Source organism: Sebastes fasciatus, chromosome 6, assembly GCF_043250625.1.
Source record: "Sebastes fasciatus isolate fSebFas1 chromosome 6, fSebFas1.pri, whole genome shotgun sequence".
NCBI classification, from domain to species: domain Eukaryota; kingdom Metazoa; phylum Chordata; class Actinopteri; order Perciformes; family Sebastidae; genus Sebastes; species Sebastes fasciatus.
In genome coordinates this window covers 12,233,123-12,256,587 of record NC_133800.1, presented here as the reverse complement: position 1 = coordinate 12,256,587, position 23,465 = coordinate 12,233,123, and the positions used below count along the sequence as shown (strand labels likewise).

Genomic DNA, 23,465 nt, shown 5'->3' with positions numbered 1-23,465 from the left:
CCAGCAGGGGGCGACTCCTCTGGATGCAAAAACAAGTCCCATTGTGTAGAAGTCTATGAGAAAGTGACCCTACTTCTTACTTGATTTATTACCTCAGTAAACATTGTAAACATGAGTTTATGGTCTCAATCGCTAGTTTCAAGTCTTCTTCAATACAGCATGATGTTCATTTAGTAAATTATGGTCCCATTTAGAGTCAAATAGACCATAAAGCAGGGTATGCTTTAGGGCGTGGCTACCTTGTGATTGACAGGTCGCTACTTTGACGTTGTCTGGTCTGGGTGTTGTCCATGTTTTCGTTTTACAACTTTAACCCTTTCCTGAAAATGTCTTATTCAGCATTCGGTTGTACTTAGCTCCACCCTCTCGTGTCACTTCTGGTTGCAAATGCCAAGGTGGCGACGGCTAAAATACCAAACTCAAGGCTTAAAAGGGGCACAAACCAATGGGTGACGTTACGGTGACTATGTCCACTTCTTATATTGTTCAGACTGACATTAGCACTGCGTAAAAAACACAGCCCCGCATTCATTTTAATGTGCCTGCGTTGCCGCTGCAGGCTAGCTGACACAAAGGGCAAAAAGTTAAATCTGGCTAAACTTTTGCTGCAATGCAATCCAACGTCATTAGGCGATGCACATTCCTGAAGGATAAAATAATTTCCACCTTCATAACTTTCCAGAGTTGTAAAATCCTGTCTTTGTTCAAACCGCTGTGCAGTATTTTGGCATCTGATGAGCTTTTAAACACGTGGATCTACTCTTGAAGCCAGGCTTTCTGGTCTCACAGTATCTTAAACTAAACTACTAATGCAGCCATCTGAACTCTCGTTTACAAACTGACCGCTTGGATTTCTTGCCCTATTGAACTTCATTATAGTACAGTATTGTTGTAACCAATATTAATGATGGCTAAAACTACGAAAATAAGACCCAAGTTATAAACTGCAATTTCCCTTTCATTTCAAAACAAGGTTGGCTGGACACACTTGTGTTTCAGCAAGTCCCTGCTGCACATTCACAGTTAGCAGCAGCTGGCCGGTGCAGTCTTCTAGCGATGGCCTTGTTTGCAGGCACAGTTGCTGTTGAGGGGAGGGGATTTCTCAGTCACACACCCACTCACATTTTCCAAACCGGTCCAGGGATTCAAATCAGTGACCTTCTCTTCACACTCTTACTCCTGTTTTGCATCTGTATTCATCTGATTTCTGAATCGATGATATTCACAAATCTGTATTTATGAGTTTGAGTGTATTGTTTGGATTGGGAGTGAGTGTGCTGTAGCATTGTACCTGTCCCAAAGCTCTCCTCCCCGCAGAGGGAACAACGCCCAGAATCCATCAGGTTCCCAAAGTACCTCCAGCCTGTGGGAGTCTCATACAGCGCCAGTTTCATTGCTTTGGCTACCCTACAAACATACAGAGAGAAAGAGGGAAACAAAGCTAGTACTTTATGCTCACAAACACAATGTATTTATCTCTCTCTAATATCTAACACAAACCTTTCTCAGTTCTGATGTAGAGATAAACTTACAAACAATACTCTGACCTTTGAAATAAAGCAAACCAAATGTTGTATGACAAGCGTAATCTGCCAGCAGCTCATCCAATAACTTAATAAGGCAAAGGCAGCGAGAACAAAGTGAGTTAACCTTTTAGCTGATGTTTGCTTTGAACCTGAGCCATGTGCTCGCATAGGGAGAGGAGAAGTGTGTGTGTGTGTGTGTGGGGGGGGGGGGGGGGGGATATGTTGGGGTCCCTGGGAGGGATAAAGGTGAAGAAAGTACAATATGTGGGAGGAGAGGGAGTGCAAAGAAACAGACAAGAGGGGAAAAGGGCAAAGAGAAAGTCTAATAAAACTTGTCAGTGCAAATGTACACAAAAGTAACTGGCTGAATACAATGGAGTTACATTAACAGGATTATAAAGCAGTACATTTTGAGACAACATTTGGACAAAAATTTAAATAAAATAACATAAAATGAAATAACAAACAAAATCAGCTGCAATTAAAGTAATCAGATCTTGGCATTGAGTACTTCGGCATGGAGCCAAAGTCCAACCCCCTCTTTTAACTAGCCTCTGTTCCACTAACATCAACTAAAAAGCTGTCCATATTCTACACTAGCTATCATTATAACCATGATGATATACATTCAAGCCCCAAGGAAGAGCGCCGAGCTTTGAAGCAAATTTTCTTAGTGGCCAAACAGTAGAATTACAACTTCCTTGTCCGTCATGTGATGCCATTGGGCCCAAAAAGACTTTTTCCCATAGACTTACATTGGGAAAAAGATGTCTTTGATTCAGTGGATAATTTGTTTTAGGTGAATCAACTTCCCAGTATGAACACTTGAATAGCCCTTATTTAAATCATTCGGTCCTAAAAGTTGTAATATGCACTAATAGCCAAATCTCGAATTCTCTTCCTCCATTCATGTGAATGAGACCCAAACCGCAGCTGGACCGAGGGCTTGGAGGCGGACTTAAAGGAAGCGCTACTGTGCCTGCTCTATGGGCCCAATGGATGTGGAAGATTGCCAGATAATCCGGGTACTTTATCTCTTGACAATTGAGCCATTTTGGCTTCATGCGCCACTGAACAACTCATAGGAATGAATGGCAGCCCGCCTCCAACGCTGTATCCAATTCTCTTTATACATCCAAGTACACATTCAGTAATAACATATGAGTCAGCCATAGTGTCAAAGCAGTGTCACGGGCAAGGCCGTAGCTATCATTAGACACCAAGGTCATGTCCTAATTTGTGTCTTCCTGACCTGCTGTCAACCTGGGCCCAGTCTACCTTCACACCTGCCCTCAATCAGCTCGTCACCTCTCCCGGCTCCTTGCTCTGCACATACCTGTCAGCAATCTACTCATCAACTCCACAGTATATATCAACCCTGGCTTTTCCTCTCAGATCATTGTCTCAGCTACTCCATCCCACCTCCCTTCCCTGTGGTATTACAATAAATCCTCTATATCTTCACCTATTGTCAGTGTCCTGCATTTGGGTCCCACCATACTATCTGATCAGAACACACAGTGGATTTGACACCAAATGACTTATTGTATGTGAAAGGAGTCAGACGTATAGAGTTGAACCCACAGAGAATTATCACCCAGTCTCCCTCAGCTCTACGGAGCATTTCAGCAACTTTCATCTCATTGTTTTGATTTTACGAGCCACAACTGTTTTGGTTCACTCATAACGCTCTCATAGCATAGTTTCCAGCAGCAGCATGCAGCTGTTCTCAGCAAAAAAAAGCTCTGATAAGCCCACTGTACATTACCTGCTCAGCACCAAACGGCAGACAAAGTTAGAACATAGTGGACATTTAGCAGCTATTAAGAGGCAGATATTTTCCTCTGGAGTTTTTTATGGAGACCATAAGAAAGCTAAAAGAAAAAAAGGAGTGAATATTTATCAGGTGGCCAAAATAACTCCAAATAGATGGAAGTAGCCTATACTAACAAATTCACCATATTAACTGATAATGTTTTGTGTTTTTTTCTGTTGACCAGCACTGACCATATAATCACTTAATGCAAGTTTAAATGTAACTGGTTTTAGGCTCAATAAGGATAATTGTCATGGTCTTGGGTTTTTGTTTAGTCTGTTTCCTGTTTTATTTTGATAGTTCACTCCTCATGTGTCATATTTGGTTTTACTTCCTGTCTGTGTGTTTTCCCGCCTTTTTGATTGTCTGCCTCGCCCTGATCAGTTTCACCTGTCCCTCATTAGATTTGCACTCAGCAGACCTCCAGCTCACCTGTTCTCACCTCCCAAGTTAGGCCGTCACTATTAATACTACCTCAGTTCCTTTGGCGATTCGTCTTTTCTCATTCAAGGTGTTTGGTTTGCCTATTACCTCTGTGCTGTTACCTGCCTGCATATTTGGATTCTCAGTTTGCAAGCCTTTGATTTATGAAATCATTCTACTGCACCAGTCAGCCTGCTGTTGTCTGTATTTAGGTACTCCCTGCGTCCTCTGCTCTCCAAACATGACAATAATAAAAGATTTAATTCGCCACAAGAATTATGTTCCTGAAAGAGTAAAATCCTGACTACAGCCCTGCTCATTGGAGATGGCGTTGTTGAATGCTAACAAAAGAATCATTGCTCTATCATTATTAAAATGAGGCTCTTTTTACCGTTCAGTGTAGTAGTAGTAGATGCCCATGTAGCTCAGATTATGAACAAAGATCCAAACTAACATGTTGCATCTTTTCAGAAAAAAGTGACAAATCCAGTGTGCAACCTCCAGGTCTGAAAAATGAGGCCAATGTGGAACTGCCTTAAACCTGCATTCTTTCTAATAGCCAGCAGGGGGCGACTCCTCTGGTTGCAAAAACAAGTCCCATGGTATAGAAGTCTATGAGAGAATGACCTTACTTGATTTATTACCTCATCAAACATTGTAAACATGAGTTTATGGTCTTTGTCGCTAGTTTCAGGTCTTCTTCAATACAGCATGATGTTCATTTAGTAAATTATGGTCCCATTTAGAGTCAAATAGACAATAAAGCAGGGGATGCTTTAGGGCGGGGCTACCTTGTGATTGACAGGTCACTACCACGGCGTTGTCCGGTCTGGGAGTTGTCTGTGTTTTTGTCTTACAACTTTAACCCTTTCACAGTGTGTTTTCAGTTCATGAAAGTTAACTGATACCTTTTTGTTTGCCTAAAAATGTCTTATTCAGCATTCGGTTGTACTTAGCTTCACCCTCTCGTTTCACTTCTGGTTGCAAAAAGCCAAAATGTTGAACTCAAGGCCTCGAAACGGCAGTCCACAAACCAATGGATGACGTCACAGTGACTGCGTCCATTTCAGTCTATGGGTAGGACTCAGGTAATCTCTATAATAATTTATTATAAGAGATCCTAACCCTCCCAAGCTTGCTTTAAGATGACTACCCAGTGTCCTTCCTATTCCCCACATATCACTCCACAATCGCATCATCCACACCTCCTCAGTAACCACCCCAAAATGTAAACACAAATGTAAACCCAGGACTCAGTTAAGAGTTGCTGGAAAGAATATTCAACGCAACTAAAACAGTTGTTGCTCCCTAAGAAACAAATGTAGTTTTCAATATCACATGTTTGCACTGTGGGATGCTGTTGGAATTCGATGTGGATGTGGGTGGGTTTTCAGGGTTTTTAAGTGGTCGTACATGTCCACAAAATCATCATGCACATAAATAAACTCCACAGTGCCCAGCCCAGTTGTTTACATGAAGATGGGATGAATTACCAAATAAGATTAACCAGCTTTATTCCCCCCTGGGGAAGCGAGAGCTGGAACGGAAAGCCTGGCATTCCTAAAAGAAAACAGAAACTCTGGCCTTCTGACGAGCCTTTGACGTTTTGAACGGCACGTACGCGGCCAACACAAGCACGGAAACTGACCCTACCAGCGCTCACTTTGTGTTGCAAAAATGTTGCGACAAAACTGTGTGAGAATAGAGCAAATCATGTTTTCTCAAGTTTGATGTTTGCACCAGTTGAGCTTGAACTGAACAACAGCAAAAACACACATACCCATACATAGCCTTCATGCACTGATAACAATCAGCATGATTTTCTACATTTAGCCTACACGTGATAAGACATTCCTCTAACAAAATCAAAGAAATATAGAAATAGAAATATAGTATTTTCTGGTTTTAGATTCACTAGTGTCCTTTCAAAGTAAAAAAAATGGAAGCAAATTTGCACAATCATAATCAAACACAAGCATATTTAAAGAGCTACAGCACACTATCTCAGGCCAGCTAGGCTCTGTGGATACTGCCTCTCTCTCCACAGACTTTGCCAAAACAGAAAAATGCTGGCAGATGAGTGTGACCGGAGACACAAGGAATAAACTTGGCAGGTTTCTATTTCGGGCTGTAATCCCCTCGTGTGTAGGCGTGACCTCTCAACTATAAGGCTTTAAGGTCTGTCGATGTCCATTTTCTCACACTAGTAGAACAATAAATGTGCCAGTAAATAATTCAATTTCAATATCCTGTCTTAAAATGATAAACAAATCAATTCATTTTAAATTGAATTTACAAAGTGATTTTAATAAGGCTTTAAAATGAATTTAGAACCATTCCATTGGTGTACTCCAGTTTCTATAGTATTTTTTTTTTTTTTGACAATTTAGACTTTTATTAAAGGTGATAAATGCGATAATGGGAACATATCTATTGCCTCCTTGCACCTCTCAACATGGCGACGGGTGAGCCGGCGGCTTGTAGCTAACGGTGCTAACAGCGCTAACAGTGAAAACAAAGGCAACACTGCTGACGGAACTAACAGTGTTAACCTGGGGGTGATCTGGAGGGTGGGTGCTACGCTTCCACAACGGCTCCGTTGGTAACCGTCGTACCAGGGCAATGCAGAGCGGCGGCTGTGAGCTAGCCAGTAGGGCACGCTCACATGCGTTCACATACGCTCAAAGCACGTGTGGCTGGCCCCGGATATGTCAACAAAATGTGGAGAAGATGTGTTATAACACACACAGAGCGACTTCATTCTCTGCTCAGGTAGACATTAGTCCACTATTTCTTTACATAGCTAATAGTTGTATACTGCTCTATTAATGCTCTGGATATCATATAGAGAACATTTAATACTAGAGTAATGATCAAGAACATGATGATTCATCATGGCTTTCAATCACACTATATTTCTTAAAAGGGTCACTTTTATCTTTAAACAAATCTGGCTTCTACTTACATACTTGTAGTAAGATGTCTGGTGCATTTCTCTTTATGATGGGAGAGCACTGCAGCCACAGATGAGGCTACTATGAAAAAAGCAAAACCTATCCTGTCTGTAAGATGAAATTGAACAGAGGTAGAAAAGGTCTGTCTTGAGAATGATTTGGATGCATTGCCCCCATAAGGTGAAGGGCAGACAGATTTCATAACAGGGCTCAGTTGTAACTTCCATCATCCTCACTCTCTGGGCTCAAAGCTCAGGATACAAACTTTAACACAACTGATCCACACACTTACAGTATGCCTTTCTGTAAATCCCTAACTTTGTATAGACTGTATTTCTCTCATGCATCAGCAAATACTAAGGCGTAATATGAGGTATGAAGTATCTGCAGAGTGAAATATTGCCAGCGTTTGGCCTTGGCTTGATATTTTACCAAACATAGCATCCAGTGCCCTCTCTCCTCACCTCCCCCTCTGAAGAGAGCTCAGCCTGAACTTAAAAGCTTTAGTTTGGCATTCAGACAAAAAGTACAGCATGCTGAAGCTTTACTTGGGCTTTAAATGTTCCTCTTGACCTGAACCAGGAACCCTCACTGGACAAAACAGAAATGTAATACACCGAAGATGTTGCCATAGTAGCCAACACTGAAAATCCTTGAAGCACTTAAAATAAAGTTGAGAAATGATTCCTGTACATGGTCATAGCTGTTACCTACATTGTTTTGTGGAATATCAAAATACCTTTCTGACACCTTTTCAAAACAGTTTCCTAGGCTTTTCCAAAACTGTGTCAAAAATATATTTATAATTGAATAATATTATATCAAGGGGAGAAGTGTGCTTCTTGGGTCAATGTTTAATTTGGCTACCTTTTGCATCTTGCTTCCTACCAAAATATTGGTGTATAAAACAATATTTGACCCTGATGACAGCACGTCACATTTTTTTCCGAGTAGGTTTTTTTTAGGATGTCTCCGTTTTTTCAGCTACAAATGAACTAAACCACACAAGTCCAGCCCTACCGAAACTGGCCTGGGTGGCATCAGCCGGACTGCACAGGTCACACTTCTCAGTTTGAACGATTCATTGATTTGTTGCACGATTAAGCAGTGAATGACCCGATAATGTGCAAGGCAAAAGTGTGCAATAAGAATGCCGTTCTTGCTTTGGCATGTCATTGGTACGCCATGTAGTCTGTACTGACTGCAATGAAAATGCATTTGTGTAAATATGCTACAATGAGAGCTAGTGACGTAGACTAAAAAGTGAGAAAGACCGCTTATGACGGATGGAAGGGAAGGTGGATAGGTCCAACAAACACAGGACCTTCAACCAGGTGACAGTTGTTTTGTTTTGTAAGTTATGTTAGTGGCGTTTATCACATGTTTTTTAGTGACGTTTGCGATGTCTTTTTTTCGGCACTTATGTTACGTTGTTTCCGTACGTATTGTAATAGTTTGCGTACTTATTTTAAAGCCAACCACATTGTTTTCCCTAAACCTAACTAAGTAGTTTTGGAGTGGCTTTGTTGCCCCCTGCTGCTACTGCTCCTTCATACATGCGTGTAATATTCATGCCTCTCTACGAGGAAAAACGTGACACTGACACGCTATCTTCTGTTGGACAGACAGGTCTATTAACGCTGTGGCAATGATACCGGGTTGGATTAAGAGTGTGTGAAAACAGCAGAGAAGATGAAATAGCTAAAAGTAATGTATGGTTGAAAGCAGTATAGTAGAAGTAATACAAATGCAAACTTGACCAAACCTACTTCAAAAATATGTTTTAAAAAACACCCTGTTCAAAATTATTTGAAATAAACATATTAAGTACATGACTGGTGGTGTTGCTGAAGGGGTACTTGGCCTCTTCTGATAGGGCTGTGGGGGTTTGTTAGACAAGAATAGTTGGGAACCACTGCTCAATAATAGCACAATGACTCCTTGATGCCAAATCAGGCCAAATTGACCCTCACTTTTTGAGTTGCAACCTTCTACATCTGTGCCAATCTATTGTATTTATAATTTCTTGGTTTCATCCTGAAGTCCTGCGGGAGCAATAGATCAGCTCTCTTGGTTGCCCATTGTGGTGCTGGAGCAGCACCTCTTGTGACCGTAAAGTCTCACATGGGAGTGGCAGTCCTTCTGGCATGGTTCTCTTCTCATCCCAGTGAAGCAGCTGTTGTTCTTCGAAGCTCTGCAGACCCCTCTGGATTTCAATCCTCCAGGCGTCTCTGGCTTTTGCTGAGGCTTCTCAAGTATTTGTGTCAGTGTTGGTGGCTTTCAGATCACGTACGTCTTTGTTGCGTAGCTGTGGCTGCCCTGGTGGCCTTTTCCCTGAAGCGAGCTCTCAAAGGAGGTCTTTGCGGATTCTGCCATCCTCCATATACGCTGCACATGACCAAGCTTGAGGAGTGCGGACATGGATGAGATCTCTGCTCGGGACAGAACTTCCCTGTTGGGCACCTCGTCTTTCCAAGAGATGCAGAGTATTCGGCGTAGGCAGCGCATATGAAAAACATGATACAAATACCACAAAACTCAAGGGGCGCGTAGGATGAAAATGAATCCATAAAAAGCAAACCCTGTGGTAGTAGCACATCATGTCTTACAAGGTCTTAAGCATTGGCAGATGTGAGAAACAATACAGTCTTTTGATTGCCTTGGTCATCCTAGTAACCAGCACAACAGAAATCAAAAATCTATTTAAAAAAACCTGTTCAACAACAACACAACATTTAACATTTGACCCCTCTAATCCACCGTGCTAATCAGCGATTCAGTACAAGAAGTCAGACTTCATCCTGGTAACAGGCACACCTCTTCTCCCTACATCCTCCCATCCCTGGAACGGTTAAAGGAGAGGCAGATGTTTCCTTTTCCAAAATTTCCCTCCCGTTTTCTCTTCCTCTGACCACCTCCCTCCCTCTCTGCATCAACCCTTGCTTATAGTATGTGCACAGAGAGAGAAACAGGCACGCAACGCAGTAAGACCCTCAGTGTACACAAGATTTACACCTGTAACTCCGGGCCTCCTGTCCATCTGAACACAAATACATTCTCCTACTCTGTCGTTTTACCATATTCCCTCTGGACGCACACAACTACATATACAGTATATACACCGTCACATTTATCAAGGCTTTTATAACATAGTTTGCTTGACTATGCATAAACACACAGCAGGGAGGGTTGCTCAGTCTAAACACTCACGCACAGGCCACTCGCTCTCCTAAAAAGGCCCACACTTGGGCCATCGCCAGGGTCCAACATCACACTACTAAGTACTTCAACGCTTCCCAGAGACATGCAGATATGTACATTCTGCGTCCAGAGACGGCAGTGTTACGTTAGGAACTGAAGTGGTGGTTATGAAGCTGAACAAAGTGACCCTGTCCTCCAGTAATTATCAGTTAAGTGCTCATAGAAAAGGTAGGTGTGCTCTGCATAAGACCACATACCCTAGAGTATGCCGGCAAAATTGGGTTTAACAGGGAAAGAAGGAAAATCTTACATAATGCAATATACTTCTGACGAAGCTCTTCAGAAAGCCCAGAGCAAGATATTATCTGTAGTTTAAGTATTATCTGTAATAGACATCATACTGTAAGGTAATTCTACTTCTCAGGAGATTGCACAACCGAGTTTCCAGGAAATTAAATTTATGCTATCAACGATACAAAAAAGTTAAATGCTGAGAAAATAGACAAAGGGAGATGAAGGAGATATTTTTAGTAGCAACTAATGAAAAGGCAATTTAATCTACGGTGAGTGTGTGTGTGTGCTGTATGAGGTAGTGAGGTCCATGGCTCGGGGTTGTAGTGGGACATGTGACATTTGCGTCTCAGTCAGTGTGAGTGTGTGTGTGTGATGAGGCGAGGCTGACATGGGAGCCAGTGTGAGCAAAACTTTCAAGCAGCTCTTTCATTGTGATCATTACGGATCATCATCATAAGACACAGCCTTTAGGCAAGGAGTGTGTGTGTGTGTGTGTACGCCTGAGTGTGTAGGAGTCTCTACACTCACAAAGACGACCAATAATTCTGTAATTATGTAACATCTCACTTCACATAATCCAAGCATCACTTTTCCCTTATAACTGTGAAACCCAGAGAGATCAGGATTGGCAGTGAGGTCACTTCCTGAAAGTCCGCCAGTGTTAACACATACTAATGCACACATTCACACACACACATATGTCAATCATGAATCCTGTTCATATGCAACTCTTCTGGTTAGTGACATGCTGTATGTTTCCTGGCAGTGTTCAGTAAAAGAAACATATGTTCGTATATATCAAAAAGCAAGGGTGTGTAAGTTAAAGTGGTGGATGGTCATATCCTGGTGTCCCAGGCTTCAGATGCAACACTAGCAGTCAGTGTTGACATGATCCCAGTTTTTCTCTAACATTTAAAGATGCTAAATGTGAGATTGGGAGGATTTCTATTAACTCTGCCTTGGCTCTCAACATGGCAGCTGAGCCGGTGACTCCCAGCTAACAGTGCTAACAGTGCAAACAACGGCAACAGTGGTGACAGAGCTAACAGTGTTAACACCCACCTGAGGGGGAACCAGAGATGGTGGGTGCTACGCTTCCGTAACTTATCAGCTGTAACCGCCGTATGAGAGCAGTGCAGAGCGGCGGCCATGAGCTTGCCAGTGGGGCACGCTCACATGCACAAACATGCACTAAAAGCACACGCGTCCAGCCCGGCTATGTCAACAAAGCAAGTACAAGCTTGGACTGTGATGAATGAGCGACAGCAACACACATAGTGGCTTGCCCTTATGGAGATTCACACTGTCTATACTACAGCGCCTGACTTCCACTTCTGTTCCTGTCATAATTACAACAGTTGCTAGAGGTCACTGTCTTGTTCTTCTGTACCTTCTTTTGGTGATCTACCATGTGAATAGATGACAAAACCTACTAGTTGGTGTCGTAGGTCCCTATTGACCCACATCTATGGGGCTTATAGCGACTGATAACGCCTATTTAATAGCCTTCTACATTGTTCAGATAGAAGACACTGACGAACTACATGAACACCGAATCTATCTTAACTAGAAGACAATACTCGTACTGAACTAACTATAGTTGATCTTTTCTGGTTCCCTCATAGTATTAAATGACACATTTCTATTCTGTTGAATCCTCACTGGGGTGCAGCACTGAGATCCCTCCTCCTGGAAAAATGTTAATGGGGAGGACTTTAGCTGTGATCACATCCTCTCACTCAGCACCCTCTGCTCGCCTCTAGTCTTACATAACGGACAATATTTATAGGCGGTGAGTAAATGTGTGTGTGTGTGTGTCTGGGGGGGTTGCGTGTATGTGATCTCACAGTCTTATTCATAGTGGGTGAGTCTTCATCTGAGAGTGTCGTCCCTCTCCAGAGATTGGGCTGCTGCAGGAGTTTGTGGAGAGAGGTCGAGGTGGTGTGACCAGAGAAAACCCCTTAGATCTTAACGTAAACTGCAGCAGCACACATGGTGTTTGGTTCCCTCTAATTTATTACACTTGATGGATGCATTACTTGTACTTTATACACTTCTATCTTTCTGATTTTAAGAGGACTTTGTTCACTTTGACTCTGATAAAGACACAGTAGCGTTAAAACGTTAGTGTGTTTGCACTGTTAAAGGCTGCAAATCAATCAGTGTGCTCCAGTCACCCTTTTTTTCCCCTTGTACCCCTGAGATCTACAGAGTGTGTGTTATTAGCGTGTGTTGTACCTGTCGAGGGCGGTGCTGGTGGCCATACTCCTGGCAAAGCCCTTGACTCCCAGCTGTCTGAAGTAGGGTATGGTGGAGAGGTTGGCAGCCATGATGGCCAACGAGTCTGACGGGTTCACAAAGAAGCCGTTTTCTCCGAGGATCATGTACCGGTCCTGACAACAGCACAGGGCAATATAGTACAGTGTGAGTCTTAGTTTTTATTGTAATAATGTGAAGAGAGAACTGCAATCAGGCTAAACTTGACTGATTTAGCATTTCAGGTGGATAAAGCTGGTGATCTTATAGTCAACTAATCCTATGAGGAGACCAAAACTAATGAATTGATCCTACTAATAGATTATTCCTCTGTGCCACAGACCTTCATTTTTGTCCAAATGATGCCGCATATAATATATTACTTCAATATGTTGTGACTGTAAATCTATTTAGCTAACTGTCAGCATAAGCATAACCACTGGGTTACCATGAAATTCAGTAAAGTTGGATTTGTAGTTCTGCTGTGAAGACCAATATTAACCACAAATAAGTGAAAGCCAACACTCATAATTACAGATTAAAGTGTGGAGGATATTGGTTACGGTGTTATGTAACAGGGACCCTAAAAAAAGAAAGCTTCACACAGTAAGATTACAACCACTGGTGCTAATGACTGTGAAGATACCGATCCTGGTGGGAGGAACAGAGCAGATATGACATAATTCTCCTGATGCTAAGCTAATTTACTCAGCAAAGGGTGTGTGTGTGTGTGTGTGTGTGTGTGTGTGTGTGTGTGTATACAGTAGAAATGACTAATGGATGACATTGTGGAAAAAGTGAGCTGCTTGTTGGATCATCATGGATACAGTATTATTCCATTCCATTGCTTTTCTTCCTAATATCAATGAGCAAACAAAAACAAATAAAAAATAAATAAGGCTCTCTCTGGTATCCATGGGTGGAGTCTACTTACATTGATTTAGTCTTAATCATTAAAGAAATCCGAATAGGTTGAAGGAATATACTGCTGAGTGATCCATCATGAACCAGGGCATCTCATGGTATGCAAGAAAGGGCATCTAACACAAACAACGCATTGCCATGCTAATTTGTAAACCAAATTAAACCAACAAATATGATCAACCTCTTCCAGCCTCCACATAACACAATTATAATCAGAATGAGTTGAATTTTCTACCAAGTATATGTTATTATTTTATGTCACAAAGGAGTATTGCTTTATGGCACAAAACAAGGGATGGGGCCATAAATGCAGCACTAAAGCTTTGAGAGTCTTGTGAAATATTAGACAGCGGGCTGAGTGAGAGGCCTTTGGGAAAATCCCTTCCAACACAACTCTTCACAAAAGAAAAAACATTTATCTGATTTTATCTCTTTGAAAAACTTGTTTTCTACATGATAGCCAGTGATGACTAGTTTGGTGGCTTAGGCAAGACTTTAGCTGGTGCTCCTGGCGTCGCAGCAATCCCACAACAAGTCATTGTGTTCATACACTCACACAGAAACTGCTGCATAGCTTTATGTCTTTGAGATTAAGCTATGCAGATCACACTTAAAAGTTAAACAGTATTTCTCAAATTTATGTTGTAGGTTATTCCCCCAAACACCTGAATAGTCTCTCCAACTTTCTCTGATGAATTTAAGGTGGAAGTAACTGACTCTAGCTATTTTTTAGCTATTGGGGTGATGCTGCAGGCAACCCAGAAAATAGGGCCTATTTAATAGGGTACATTTTTATGTGGTTGTGGGCTTTTTTGTAATATTTTGAAATAATAGTATTAGAATAGTATTAGTAAAAAATAGTAAAAGTTATACTTTTTTTTTTTTTTCTTCCCTCATTTGAGGTGCCCCTAACATTTAACTATAACGCATATGCTTAAGGCTGGCTCTGATGATAACAATATGAAAAAAAAGTCCTTTGAAAAACTGAATGCACTTAAATAAAAAAAAAAAACATGCATATGACTCCACCAGTTGAACAACAAAGTTACACCATTTAGTTCAGTGGCACACTATTAAAACATGGGTATTGTACACTGACATATTAAAAAACAATATTTATATCCATGTCACGTGACTATGACAGTACTACTGATGTTATGTACTCATTGGTGTGGGCAAATCTCTACACTGTCATTGCCATTAAGTAAATCTATCATCTATCATTTAGTATATTGCCCACTCTTATCACACTTATTTAACAGTGGTTATACTGAGAGAACAAAGTGAATGACGTCTTACCCCATCCGCATCAAATGCCGCTCCAAAGCCAAAGTCCCCTCCTTTCATGGCGTCTACCAGAGAGGTGGCGTAGATCAGGTTGGGCTCCGGAGGTCGCCCACCGAAGTCCTCCAGAGGGACACAGTTAACAGCAGAGTTAGCAGGAGCTCCCAACTCATCACACAGGATCCTCCGTACATAGGGGCCCATCACTGTGAGGAGAAAAGACAGAAGCAGTTTAATCTCCAATAACATTTACAGCAGCTCAGGGGCTGTATAAACTAGATGATGAACTGTCTCACCTCCGTTCATGGCATCTATGTGTATCTTGACCTGATCTGGTCCTGTGAGAAGACTTTTAATGGCACTGAAGTCAAAGATGTTTTTCAGCAGTTGTAGATACACATCAACTGAGTCTACGATCTCCACTAGAAACACAGAGAAGAGACAATTAATACTGGATAGCAATGTGTTTATATGCATTTTGTTCATTATAGCAATAAGAAAAGGGAGAGACTGAGTTACTATTGTACCTCTGAACGGTTTGAACTTGTTCTCCAGGTCAAATTCTTGTCTTCCCAGCCTGGAAAGGTCAATGCGGAGATCAGGGCAGATTGCATACTCCTCGAGCGTCCGGCTCACTTGGTGGATCCTCTCCATCACTGTGTCCGGAGACGGGCCTACCACACAAAGAAACACATAAATATGTGTAAACTTACCGGACACTGGCATAAAAACATCCCTGACTTTACTTACAGAGGGTTTCAAACCCCTACCTTTGACTTCTCAATAGGAAGAAGCAACTGGAAGAATCAGAAAACAAGCACCCTCTTTCAATCCTCACCTCCATTTGCCACATTGAACTTGACTCCAAAGTCTCCACCGGGGCCTCCCGGGTTGTGACTGGCTGTGAGGATTATCCCGCCAATGGCCTTGATCTTCCTGATGATGCAGGAAACAGCGGGGGTGGACAGGAGGCCGTTGTGGCCAATCACAAGACGACCAATCTGCACAGCACAGATATCAAAGAGGAGCAATGTCAGAAAGTCACTTATTGTAATAATGCTCTCTGATGAGCTAGAACTGTTTAGGGGTCTATTCTCTATGTTGCCCGAATGCTGCGTAAATAAGAAATCAGGCTCTGCTGAAAGTTGTTGTGTGGAAAAGTGGCCATCTTTGGAGAAATGAAGCAGAAAAAAATAATGTCAGGAAGTGTTTCTAGAGCTCAAAGCATGTCTTTTCTTCTACGCTGACCTGAAAAAGTTCAACAGCCGATCTGTCCAACTGGACTTGAAAGCAACACTTGCCCAAAGCATCTCATCCATCTACAGGTGACTAATTGACAGCCAGCTTTAAAAATGTTGTGCCTCAAGAGGGTGCCTAAATAACAGAGCTGCTCTCCCTATTTATAATGTGTAGGCTACTTTTAACGTGGTAATACCACCAGCATCCCATAATTCCCTTGCATATCAGCTATTCTAAATAAAAGTGTCCTCACTGGAGAGGAATTTATTCTCCTGACGTCAGTGTATCCTCCCAACATCCAGCATGTTGCATGTACTGTATATATAAAGAAAAGACAAGGAAAGTGAGGGACAACCCTGAGAAATGTACACATTTAGCCAGTTAATATTGTGTGTAATGACCTAGGAGAACACGTATAAAGCTATTATTTCCCACTATGTTTAGATCGTATTCAGTAACTAGTGTCAGAAAGATAGTCCCAGCAGTGGGTGGGTCATCTGCCACTATCCTGGCTTTTGGTTCAATGCCACATGACAGGGGATCCCCAAAGCATAAAGTTTGGCCCTGGAGAGGTGGAACAGCGGGGGATGTGGGGGGAACACACGTCGGCAGGAAAATAGAGCAGGATGGATGGAAGTGCTGATAAGGCCGACATCAAGAGACATTTGGCTGGGCCAGCAGAAAAACCAACGGACTGATCTCGAAAACAAATTATATTCCCTTCAGATTTTCCCTTGGAGCCTGTCCAAACCAATCACAAAGATCTCGGAGCAGGCGTTTTGAGTGAGCTGTGGGGATTTTCCTCCTCTCACTCTGTCTTCCTACTTTCATTTATCTGCTGCTGCTGACATTTGAGAGGTCACACACGTTTAATACCACGGATTATTACTTTCACCTAAACTGAAGTTTCCATGTCTGTATGAGGAGTAATTGCCTATGCAAAGCAATATGTGGATATGTAATGCAATTATAATGTTTTGATATTAAAAATCCAAAGTCATAATAAGTAACTGGTGGGACAATCTCTGCTGACAGTCAATTCATCAGTCTAATAAATTATAGATTAGGTCAGTGGTTCCCAAACTTATTCACGTCAAGGACCCCTGACACAACTTAGACCACAAACCCCCCATTTGATAAGATTTCGTCCCAGGGTCCTCCATCTGATAGGGTTTTTGCTTTTGAATGTTTTATTTCTAGGGCTTTCAATCGATTAAAAATACTGAATCACAATTAATTGCATTTGTCAAGTATTTGATACTCTTATCGACATGGGAGTGAGCAAATATGCTGCTTTATGCAAATATATGTATATATTTATTATTAGAAATCAATTAACAACACAAAAAACTGGCAAATATTGTCCAGAAACCCTCACAGGTACTGCATTTAGCATAAAAAATATGCTCCAATCATAACATGGCAAACTGCAGCCCAACAGGCAACAACAGCTGTCAGTATGTCAGTGTGCTGACTTGACTATGACTTGCCCCAAACTGCATGTGATTATCATAAAGTGGGCATGTCTGTAAAGGGGAAACTCGTGGGTACCCATAGAACCCATTTTCATTCACATATCTTGAGGTCAGAGGTCAAGGGAGCCATTTGAAAATGACCATTGTAGTGAAAATAAATGATTCCCCTTTTTGCTGGGGCTCCCCTGGAACCCCCCTGAACGACCCCTGGGGGTCCCCGGACCCCATTTTTAAACCCACTGGGTTAGGTCACCTAATCGCTGTTCTTGCATATAGCAATGCTTCCCCACCTTTTTTTGCTTGTGTCCCTTTAATACAAAGTTTAGTTGCATGTCTATGAGTTGCGAGCAGTTCAATGGAAGAATGATTTTTCACTTCTCAGACTTTCATACGTATAGTTTTAAAGGCCTGAACATAAAAAAGCTATTCAGTATCTTACAAAAAAAAAGGCATTTTTTTATTTTCTAAACTGATAATCATCTTGTGACCTCAAAGTTGGGAACCACTGAGCTACAGGATAAGAGATATGAACATCCTGAATCCAAAATGTGATCTTTGAGTCAAACTTTCATAATAATTTATGTCAAGTGTATTTAATCCTTGTTCTTCATTGCAGTGATAAGCAGCTAAAAACACATTTATATGTACGATGATTGGATTGGATTGTTTCTTACTTTATTTTGACTTTTCTATTCAAAAGGAATACGTGCAAAGTTACAGGTGACCTCACCCAGTCCAAACCCCCCACTCCTTCCAAGGTTAGCACACATAGGCCTTGGCAGACAATAGACCAACAACAATGATTTCTAATTAGACATGCAAATAAATGTTATATAAACACTAGATTAATGTTACAATTACAGAAATGTTAGTCTTATGCATAGCTTAAAGTGTTTCCAGTATGTTTATATAAGGGGACAAATGGTTGCCAGTCACAATAAACCAAAAACAATGATTTCTAAATAGACTGTGCATGTAAATAAAGGCTATATAAACACTAGATTCATTTTACTTTTAGTTTTATTACAGAAATGTTAGTCTAATGCATGGTTGAATGTGTTTCCAGTATGTTTCTATAAGGGGACAAACAGTTGCCAGTCTCTACAGGCCTTTTGTCAACCCTCCCTTCTCTCTTACCCCGTTGGCAGCTGCCATCTGCACTATCAGCTCGGTGGCAGCTCGGCTGAAGTATCGTCCGTCGCTGCCCACCACCATGGTGCAGCCCTGTCGGTCCCGCAGGTCCATGGAGGACAACACACTCTGGATGTAGTTCTGCAGGTAGTTCTTCTTGCCCTCGAACACCGCCGTCTTCCTCCGCAGCCCGCTGGTACCGGGCCGCTGGTCGTCGAAGGGGGCGGTTTGGACCGTCAGCACCGGGATGGGGCTCGTCTCCATCCTCCTCTTCTCTTCTTCAACCAGGGACCCAACAGGGAGGAGGTCGAGCAAACAAAACTGAAGTTAAAGTTTGTGTGCTGGTGGTGTCCAGAGATGGAGAGCTCGTCTGTCTGTCAGCCTGTAAAGTGGAGTTCTAGTTGGGATGAAAGTAAAACACCCTGCAGCACTATAATGTCCTCCTCACCTCACACAGAGCTGCTGCTGCATCCCTCACTATACTGAACTATAACATTCAGCAACAACTCTCCTCTGCTGCTGGACAACTCCCTCTTTTCCCTAATAAGCCTGAACAACTGACTACATGAGAAAAAAAAAAAAAGCAGGCAGGGCCAGAATCTACAAGGCCCCACAATCAGCTGAGCCTTCAGGCCAAAAATAGACCTTTGACTGATGGAGGAGGAGGATTGTGTCGGGACCACCGGGCTGCAACCGGACACTGCTGGTGTTTCCACACTGCTCCGGTATGAAGGCTGCATGGAGACACTCAAAGGAGGTTAAAAGTAGGAAATGACAGTAAGCACTGAGCAAAAGTCCTCTAATATATATCTACAGAATTAATCAAATAAATATATTATTATTATCATTATCATTATCATTATTATTATTATTATTATTATTATTATTATTATTATAGTAATTATTATTATTATTATTATTATTATTATTATTATATATTATGGTTATGTATTATTATTATTATTATTATTATATATCATTATTATTATTATTATTATTATTATTATTATTATTATTATTATTATTATAATAATAATAATAATAATAATAATAATATAATAGGAACGTTTCTCTTTTGAACCAAATTTGTTTCAGGATCTTCAGTTCCACACATCTCACTTTCTCCTGTAAACTCTTTGCATATATTTTTAGTAGAAGCCTCCAGCTTTGAAATGCAAAAAAGGAATCAAGGAATCTGTGATATGTGACATTTATTACAGGAGTAGATTACAGGCCATCACAAGAAAGTCTGCAGCAGTCTGCATTATGTGTCTGTTCCAATATTTGGTAAACAGTGCGACCTGGAGGCAGGAAGAAAGAACTGAACTGTTCTCATACATTTAAAAGATGTCTCATCATCCCACAACAAATACAACCAACATAGTAACTGAACACATATTTCCATGTTGTTGTTGTTGTTTTTGTTTTTTGTCATTTTACGCTATTAGTTTTGATAAATGTGTGGACTCTAAATGTGTTAAGATCAGGATGAATAAATACAGAAGTTTATCTAAAAAAATACTATTTTCCTCAGATAGATTCATAGGTAGATTGACAATAAAGGGGTTTCTGAGCAGTTTCCAGAACAGAAGTGCTGAAAAAATGCAATTCTTGCCGAAATCTCAAAATGTAAAAAGTTTTTTATTCCAAATCACAGCATGGCTTTTCTATGGTGTTCCTCAGGGTCTTGGTGTCTTAATGTGGTGTTTTGGAGGGATTATTGATCATAATTACCAATTCTCCAGTGGTAAAAAAAAGAATGTTAAATTTAGCACCAAATCTGTGTAACAAATGGTACCAACCCAAAAATTGCTGGAACAACGTATGAGACATATTAGAGCATGGGGATGACCATCATATACTTCTATCATAATGTACTAAACGCTATATTGTTTTTCAGTATTTTATCTCAATTATTATATCTCAATAACAGCCAAATGATTGTAAAGAGGTGTTTTAACCACTCTTTAAATGTCATTAACAAATGGCAGTGCAAGTGAATAGGTTTGACTTGGAGGATGCCTATATGTTGATTATTAACTATTATATTAAGTTTGACTTTAGTAATGATGACATATTGTGAATTTTTGGAGAGAATTCAACTTTCTAAACTGACATCTGGAGCAGCATCTCAAGATAACAACATATTTTTTTCCCAGGCTACATGATATGGGAAAAAAAGTATTAATATCATGTACTTTTTTTTACTGTTGTTATATTAAGTTTGACTTTAATAATGATGACATATTGTGAATTTTGGAGAGAATTCAACTTTCTAAACTGACATCTCAAGATAACACAATATGTTTTTCCCAGGCTACATTATGATGGGAAAAAAAGTATTAATATCATGCACTTTTTTTTACTGTTGTTATATTACTTCTGTTATAATTCCACTGCACCCTGAGTCACACAATTATGTGCAAACTACTGCTTTAAATTACCAAATAAAGAGCTTGAAACATCACAGATATTTTTCAGACATTTATTCTGATAATTAAAAGCAAAAGCACAACGAGGGTTTACACTGACTGCATCAAGTCTCACAAACACATATATATATAATATATTACCACTCATCTTATTTACACAGATATTTTTTTTAAGACTTTGAATGTCACATAAATATCATGCAATTAAAAACATTTCTATAAGAAATGAGCTACACCATCAAAAACATACAGACACTGTAATGTAAAGGCTTCCTTCAGCAGTGGTGGTGGTAGGAGAGTCTGAGGTGCTCAGCAGTGCTCAGCATGGCAGGAGAGCAGAAAGGAGTCCTGGGAGGCTGCAGGAGAGGAGTAGGAACCAAACATGCACCAGCAGGACCAGACATAAGATGACTGAATCCAAGAGGATTGTGTGGAGTGATGGGAGAGGGTTTGCTCATGATGCTGTCTATGCTGAAGGAGCACTTTGCTGATGATGTCTTTGGCTCAGCTGGTTCTCTGAAGTCTTTAGGCCTGCTGCACTTCAAAGTTTGTGGTATGATGTGATAGGAAGATGGAGGCATCATGATGCCCTCCTGCAGAGGAGGCATGTACCGGAGAGGAGCAGCTGGCGTTGGGCTCACATGGTATGGTTGCCCGTAGGCCCGGTAGCAGTTCATGTTGGAATAAAACACAAGTCCGTCTTTGCCCAGCTCCGGCTGGTTCCTCTTGAAGCGCTTCCTCCTCCTGAGGAAGCTGCCGTTGTCGAACATGTCCTCGGAAGCCGGGTCCAGAGACCAGTAGTTGCCTTTACCCGGGTTCCCAGGCTCCCTGGGGATCTTGATGAAGCAGTCGTTGAGAGACAGGTTGTGCCTGATGCTGTTCTGCCAGGCCGGGAACTTGTCTCGGTAGTAAGGGAACTTGTTGCTGATGAAATCACAAATGCCGCTGAGAGTCAGCTTCTTCACGGGGTTCTGCAGGATGGCCATGGTGATGAGGGCGATGTAGGAGTAGGGAGGCTTCACAGAGCTGCTCTGGGATGATGCTGCTGCTGCTTTCCTGCTGGTTTCTGGTGCGTCGTCTGCGCAGAAACTGGTCTCGCTTTCACCAGAAGAGTCCGGCTCCGAGGAGTCAAACTCAGAGGACCCGGGGTCCGTGGAGCACTCACTTCGATACAAACGCCCGTGGGTGGGCTCATCCTCGCCCACTATGTCAATCTCATCCTCGGCGTGTTGAGAAGCTTCAAACTCACTGGAGAGAGTCATGGTCACACCAGGAATGGTCAAAAATGCCGTGCGTAAAATGGTTCCTCCGTGCGTAAAAGGCCCCTGTTCATGCGTAAAAGCGCATCTATACCGTGTGGTTCTTCTTAAAACCTCGCGTACCAGCTGTTTTGCTGTGGTTCAGGAGGACTGAGGCTTTATATGCTGGGAGACAGTTGCCGTGCAGGCCAGTCCCATTAACCCTCTGGACCTATCAGAGTATAGCCCCCTCACCACAGGGAGCCAGAGGAGGTGGGGGTGTTTGGGGGGTCCTGAGATGCGCACGGGCTATAGCCATTCAGAGAAATTTAAGAAGAATGTTTTTCTTTCTCACTCACTGTGATCTGAGATAAAAACATTAGTGTGCGATTGTTGGACCACCGTCTCTGTTCCCTTCACTGTGTAGATGATTCAGAAGCCATATGTTCCATTTAAAACCCGATTAGTGTTGTGATTGGATGTTACCATTTCAGAGTTACACAGATTTTAAAAAACGGCCTAGCCATTCAAAGAAATGTAAAATACATCACATTTCTTTGAAAGTGAAATGTGATCTTTGCTAAAATACATCACATTTCTTTGCATTTTAGCAAAGATCATGGCAAAGCATATTTCATTTGGCTATAGAGTGAGTGCCAACACAAAGAAGCTTACATATCTTTGTCGGAGCTCTACACCAAAATGTGCTCATCACTTTTTTTGCACTCCTGCAGCACACACACATTCACAATGGTTGGTGTGCACCCATATGTATACTGAAGTATACAGAAAAGTCTAAGTATACTTGGCTCTTACTGAGAAGTGTACAGAAAAGACTAAGTATACTTGGCTTATAGGCCTGTTTGTTCTGTCTGACATGTACACATACTACCAACTTAGATGTATATGATGAGGTTAAAGTGACCTCTTGGTATTATTATAAATGGTGCAGCAGCAGCAGCAGCACAGTCGGAGGTGGGCTGTTCCTGGGAGTTTGACCACCACGCCTAGCTCAGAGCTCAGAGCTCACAACCCAAGTGTTTCCCCCTCGGACACCCCGCGGGTTCGTTTAGTTTGCCACCTCTGGATGCCCGCGGGTGGTGTGACCATGAAAATGGCCGTGGTGGGGCGTCCCGCAGCAGCAGAGAAAAGAGGCAATAGTGGCCTTAACGAGGCCATCAGCATCAGAATCGAGAAGGAAACGGCCGAGCTGAGCGCTGCGCTCTGGGCTACAGGGCTCAGAGAGGCTTTACGACCGGGATGAATGCGCAG

The 23,465-nt window shown here is 41.7% G+C and overlaps 2 protein-coding genes across 2 annotated transcripts in view; both read right to left on the bottom strand.

Moving 5' to 3' along the window:
- The window catches only part of pgm5 (phosphoglucomutase 5), a 32,333-nt gene extending 13,319 nt beyond the window's left edge, over positions 1-19,014 (bottom strand). The window contains exons 1-7 of the mRNA XM_074637668.1: positions 18,530-19,014; positions 15,517-15,679; positions 15,206-15,352; positions 14,975-15,100; positions 14,694-14,884; positions 12,453-12,607; positions 1,292-1,407 (exon numbers count right to left, since the gene is read on the bottom strand). Coding sequence (XP_074493769.1) covers positions 1,292-1,407; positions 12,453-12,607; positions 14,694-14,884; positions 14,975-15,100; positions 15,206-15,352; positions 15,517-15,679; positions 18,530-18,787 — 1,156 coding nt within the window. The 5' untranslated portion in view covers positions 18,788-19,014. The remainder of the gene's footprint in view (positions 1-1,291; positions 1,408-12,452; positions 12,608-14,693; positions 14,885-14,974; positions 15,101-15,205; positions 15,353-15,516; positions 15,680-18,529) is intronic.
- A 2,013-nt stretch (positions 19,015-21,027) lies between these two features.
- foxd5 (forkhead box D5) lies at positions 21,028-22,415 on the bottom strand. Its single transcript, XM_074639835.1, has one exon. The coding sequence runs from the start codon at positions 22,215-22,217 to the stop codon at positions 21,231-21,233; it is 987 nt and encodes a 328-aa protein (XP_074495936.1). The 5' UTR covers positions 22,218-22,415; the 3' UTR covers positions 21,028-21,230.
- Between the last annotated feature and the right edge of the window lie 1,050 nt (positions 22,416-23,465).

Excerpts from the sequence above, each read along its gene's own strand:
- foxd5 (XM_074639835.1), bottom strand. The coding sequence starts at position 22,217 with ATGACTCTCTCCAGTGAGTTTGAAGCTTCTCAACACGCCGAGGATGAG.